This window comes from Cottoperca gobio, chromosome 13, assembly GCF_900634415.1.
Source record: "Cottoperca gobio chromosome 13, fCotGob3.1, whole genome shotgun sequence".
Classification (NCBI taxonomy): domain Eukaryota; kingdom Metazoa; phylum Chordata; class Actinopteri; order Perciformes; family Bovichtidae; genus Cottoperca; species Cottoperca gobio.
Window position 1 is genome coordinate 8,735,234 of NC_041367.1, and position 4,606 is coordinate 8,739,839.

The following is a 4,606-nucleotide window of genomic DNA, read 5'->3' on the forward strand; positions in this document are numbered from 1 at the left end:
TTTATTTTGATGTCTATGACATTTAGCTCACACTTGGTCTCCTCCCTGAACGCCCAAATACTAAGTTTGATTGGAAAGATCAAGTGTCTGGAATTTCCATAATGATTCAGATTTCTCAAACAATCAATTTCTTACATTAACTATCAACCTTCTTATTTAAAAGTGCATGTTTTAAACCCTATTTGTGTATTGCTAATTATTTGTAGAGATCCAAAAGTATTATTTTCACCAATTTGGAATATTGTTGCAAAACATTCCTTTTTTTACCATAAGGATTTAAAAGCTGTATAATAATGTGTGTACGTGCCCCCATTCTTGAGGTGATCCGGATGCTGTAGTTTGTACTGTATACACAACAAAGATACTGTATGCCACAAAACACAGAGGAGAGAGAAACAAAGGCTCAGAGTTTCACATCCACGCTATTCTTTCTCTATTTCTGTGTATATAACCTGTAACAGAACACAATAGGTGTATACATCCAAGTCTTGTTTGTATTTGAAATGGCAGGAATGTTCTGCACTCTCAGAAGTGATACAGGTTTAGTTCAAATAATTGATCTTCAGCCACTAGATAAAAAATGGCTGAAGAAAGTTCCTTGAGAGGTTAATCATTATTTTCATGCAAGCATTTACTGTTTACAATACTGTTGACTGTATAAGCTCATCAATTAAATTGTATGTTAGTCATAATAACATCCCACATTCAAGGAAATGTATACCTCTATTAAAGGTACAGAGCTGTACATGTGAAGATGAGAATGATGAAAGTGGTCTATATCTTTGTGAGCAAAATGAGCAAGCTTCTTAATCTCACTGAATAACAAATTGGAGTCAAAAAGAACAGGATACATTCATTTCTTTATTCAGAAATTTATTTTGTCCCTTTCAGGCAAATTCAAAATATAAGATTCTCTTTTTTTTTTTACTGCTTTTTCTCACATTGGTATTTCACAGACGTTGAAATATTTCTCCATAAATAAAGTACAAAATACATTTTTTTTTCTTTAAACACAAATAAATATCATAATAAATATATTAGTTTAAGTTAAACAACACAAGGCAACCAATAACCAAAAGGAATACTGCGGTGTTAAAGTCCCTGAACCAGGTTGTCAAAGAAACGGGACAATAAAGGATGGGGTGCAATTTACAAACTAGAAAAAGATAACAGAATGTTTCACATAATACATCTCATCAAGTGTGTCAAGATACAGATGTTAAAATCTAAACTCACTGACATACATTTTGCTGTTCGCACACTTTGATCTTTCAGCATTCTGCAACTTTAACATGCTTGCACCCCAGGTCTCAGGAAAATGACATGGTTACACTCATACACCCACACAAGCACATATACACATACACACACATACGGACACACAGAGCAGATTGAAGTACGAAGCTTTGGTTGAATGCTACTGGGAGACTTGACAGTTTCTCCCATTTGGATTAGCTGTAAAGTGCATATCACAGATAAAATGGCATCAATGACACATGTCAAGGTCTCACTGATTTAAGGCTACTGAATCCAACATACTGTTTGTGGCACCAAGAGTAAATGGCCTGTGAGGCAGGGAGAATCTTTAAGGGTAAGAAGTTAATGATTATCACTAAAAATAAGCCATTTTGATCACTACAGATGTACAAACTTGACTATTTACTGGTAATTTCAAGACCTGCAGAGGAGTTAATTTTTATGGAAGACCACATACAAAGGTCAAATAAGCTACACAATATATTTTAAGTATAAAAATAGTCTGATAACATTTGGGTACTAAAATCATCTCAGTATGTGTAGCTTTCCCAAGACAAGTTCCATTTTACAAACATAAATTAAGAGCTTTAAGTGTTATTGTGTCAAAAGTTGACTTGTCCTGATCAGTTCTGGTTCTGAAGAAAGTCCAGAGAAATAAAAGCAGTTAATAGTTGTCTTCTGCTCCTTCCCTTTTGGATCCGTTTAGTCGGAAAGGGACAGACGTTCAAACACAGTGAGCCTCTTGCTGGCTGCGTCTAAAGTTGGCGACTCAGTTCCACTGGAACCTCCGCTGCTGCTGCTGTAGCTGTCCTCCAGGGAGTCCTCAGAGGAGAAACGCTGGAGTCCACCAGGCTTCAAGAATACTCTCTGGCCTCCAGGACCAGGAAACGGCATGCTGCTGTCTTGCTGGTGCCCATCCTCCATGCTGGTGAAGGCTCTGCTGTTGTTGCTGTTAAAGTTATTTCCATGGCCACACACGCAGCGTGAGGCCTTTGGCTCCAGGATTAGAGGAATGTTGTGGATGTCTCCGGCGCTGGCACGGGTCTGATGGTTGGCAAACTGGAATGCTGCTGCCTCCCGCTGCAGGGAGTCAGAAAACACTGGGGAGAGGAGATCAGCGGGAGGTGGGGAAACAGAGGCTGCACGGCTGAAGCCCAGGTTAGGATCATTGAAGGATGAAAGGAATGATGGAGGAGGTGAGCTGCGTGAAGACCCCAGGAACCCACCGAAGCTGACACTCTGGCGCAGCTGGTGGCGTGGATTTTGACCACTGGGAGTCGGTTGCTGCTGATTCTGGAATTTGGCAGTCGATAACGGACTTCCACTGTTTTTGTCCTCATGGATGAAGTGGCAGCGGGAGCCATAGGGGCAGTAGCCAAAGTTGTAGAAGGTTCTGCAGGGCTCTGTCTTGTACTTGGGGTGGCGGAAGAGTCCACGCAGCTCTTCCTCGCCATGGGCAAACTGGCACTTACTGCCATACTTGCAGCTGCCAGTCTCCTGGAAGCCACGGCACAGCTCCGTCTTATAACGATTGGGTGCCACCATTTGTGGAACCTGGGCTTGGAGGGTAGATGAGGGAGGAAAGCCAGGTGGTGGAGCCACAGTAGTAGCAGAGGGAAAAGCATCCAGGTTGGTCAGCTTTCTGAAGGAGGAGAGCAGGCTGCTGCTGGACTCGGTCAGGCTCATGGAGCGGTCGGGCCGGAAGGGGGGCTGTTGGGGTTTGGAGTCAGGGCCCTGGCTCCAGATGTTGGAGGACCAGAAAGGGCTGCCGTTGTCATTATTGTTAACATGCTCGGTGCTCAAGCTGTGGCTCGAGGAGGCAGGAGGGGAGGGGGGAGAGAAGAAGGACGCTGACCGGTTCAGCCGCCCCGGGCCTTTGAGTTGAGATTGTTTCGTGAGCAAGGCATCATCCAGAGCCAGGTTCATAAAGTTCTGTAACAGAAGGTTGACATAGTTAATATACAGATCTTGATACTACACATTTCAAAGCAATATACCGTATCATCATTTTCCTTTTGTAAACCTACTTTCCTAGAACAGTTTCAAGTCGGTCTTTTATTCAGCAAAAAATAAGTTATTTTAATACTGGTTTGTATTTAAGAACTTTTATTTCTTAACCAAAGAAATTTGACAAACATGCCGAAACAAAGTCATCAAGAAGGCAATCATAATCGAAAACGTTATCTGCCATTAACATGCAATTACAAAATACAATTGAAATGTTTTGACTGTTTTCTATTTCTCATGAGTACTCGTATAGTTGAAGATTGAAATTGAAGAAACAAGCAAGTCGGTGCTGACTGTCTCCCTTATCTCACTATTTCTTCAAACTGATGAAATTCTCTGTGACTAAACTCGGTTAAAAAGGAATTAACTTTCAAATCACAGATTCTCCGAGGAATAAAATGAGCAGGAAAAAACAAACACTTCGGGAGAGCTTACCCACTCCAACTTTATAAAGCCTTTTCTTTCCAAAACAAAATTCCTAAACATCGACTCACCTTCGTGAAGATGTTGTCAAGCATTTCGGACATGCTGTACCCTTTTGGCCAAAAGAAAGAAGATTCAGCTCTGATCCAGGGTTGACTGTTTGATACCTGTCTCCAGACTTAAGTCAAGTTAGATCTGTGCTCCGTTTGCTGGGCTTTTATTTGCCCTAGTAACCCCTCCCCCATGGGTTGGGAGGAGTTTCCACTTGCTATGTTCCCGGATGACCCACCCTCCCACCTCAAGTTTCATAGTGAGCTCAGAGAAGGGCGGGTAGTAAAACAACAACAACACAAAAAGCAAGAAAGAAAACTGTATTTTTAGCTATAGCTGTGTGAGATGCTTCAGTTTCGTAGGCATGAGAAAGCAAAGTGGCTTATTTACATAGCTCTCATGCATGCTCTCCGTCTAGGCCTATAGCACACACTTCTTTTTCCTGTGTGTACTCTTATTCTGTATGTTAATTCAGAGGTTTCCTGCAGATAGTGATACATCTTTTCAGCTCTGTGAAATGTTTCCGGATCTGAAGCACCCAGATGTGAAGTGGCAAACACTGCTGTTTGTTTTAGACCTTTACACTGATCTCTGTCATCCCACAGTAACAAGTAAAGCAGAGCTTTTCTGTAGCAAACACGCACACAGGCATTAATTACAGTATATACATTCCTATGACTAATGGTATGTTTTCAGGAAGTGTTATAAATCATCTTCTCTCTGGTCGCATACTGTAAAGCTTCAGAGCGTTTTTTTTTCACCCACAGAGAGGAGAGAATATATCATTGAGCCTTTATTGTTTACCAGAATCTATACGGGTACATTTCCCCTTATTTCTTCCAGTTTCTGTTCTGATTATAATGGGGAT

At 41.4% G+C, this 4,606-nt stretch overlaps 1 protein-coding gene across 1 annotated transcript; it reads right to left on the reverse strand.

Annotated features, from left to right (window-relative positions):
* Positions 1–847: 847 nt before the first annotated feature.
* LOC115018105 (mRNA decay activator protein ZFP36) lies at positions 848–3,877 on the reverse strand. The gene is made up of 2 exons (XM_029446921.1): positions 3,759–3,877; positions 848–3,189 (listed from the first exon to the last, which is right to left on the reverse strand). The coding sequence occupies exons 1-2, from the start codon at positions 3,789–3,791 to the stop codon at positions 1,960–1,962; spliced, it is 1,263 nt and encodes a 420-aa protein (XP_029302781.1). The 5' UTR covers positions 3,792–3,877; the 3' UTR covers positions 848–1,959.
* Positions 3,878–4,606: the final 729 nt, after the last annotated feature.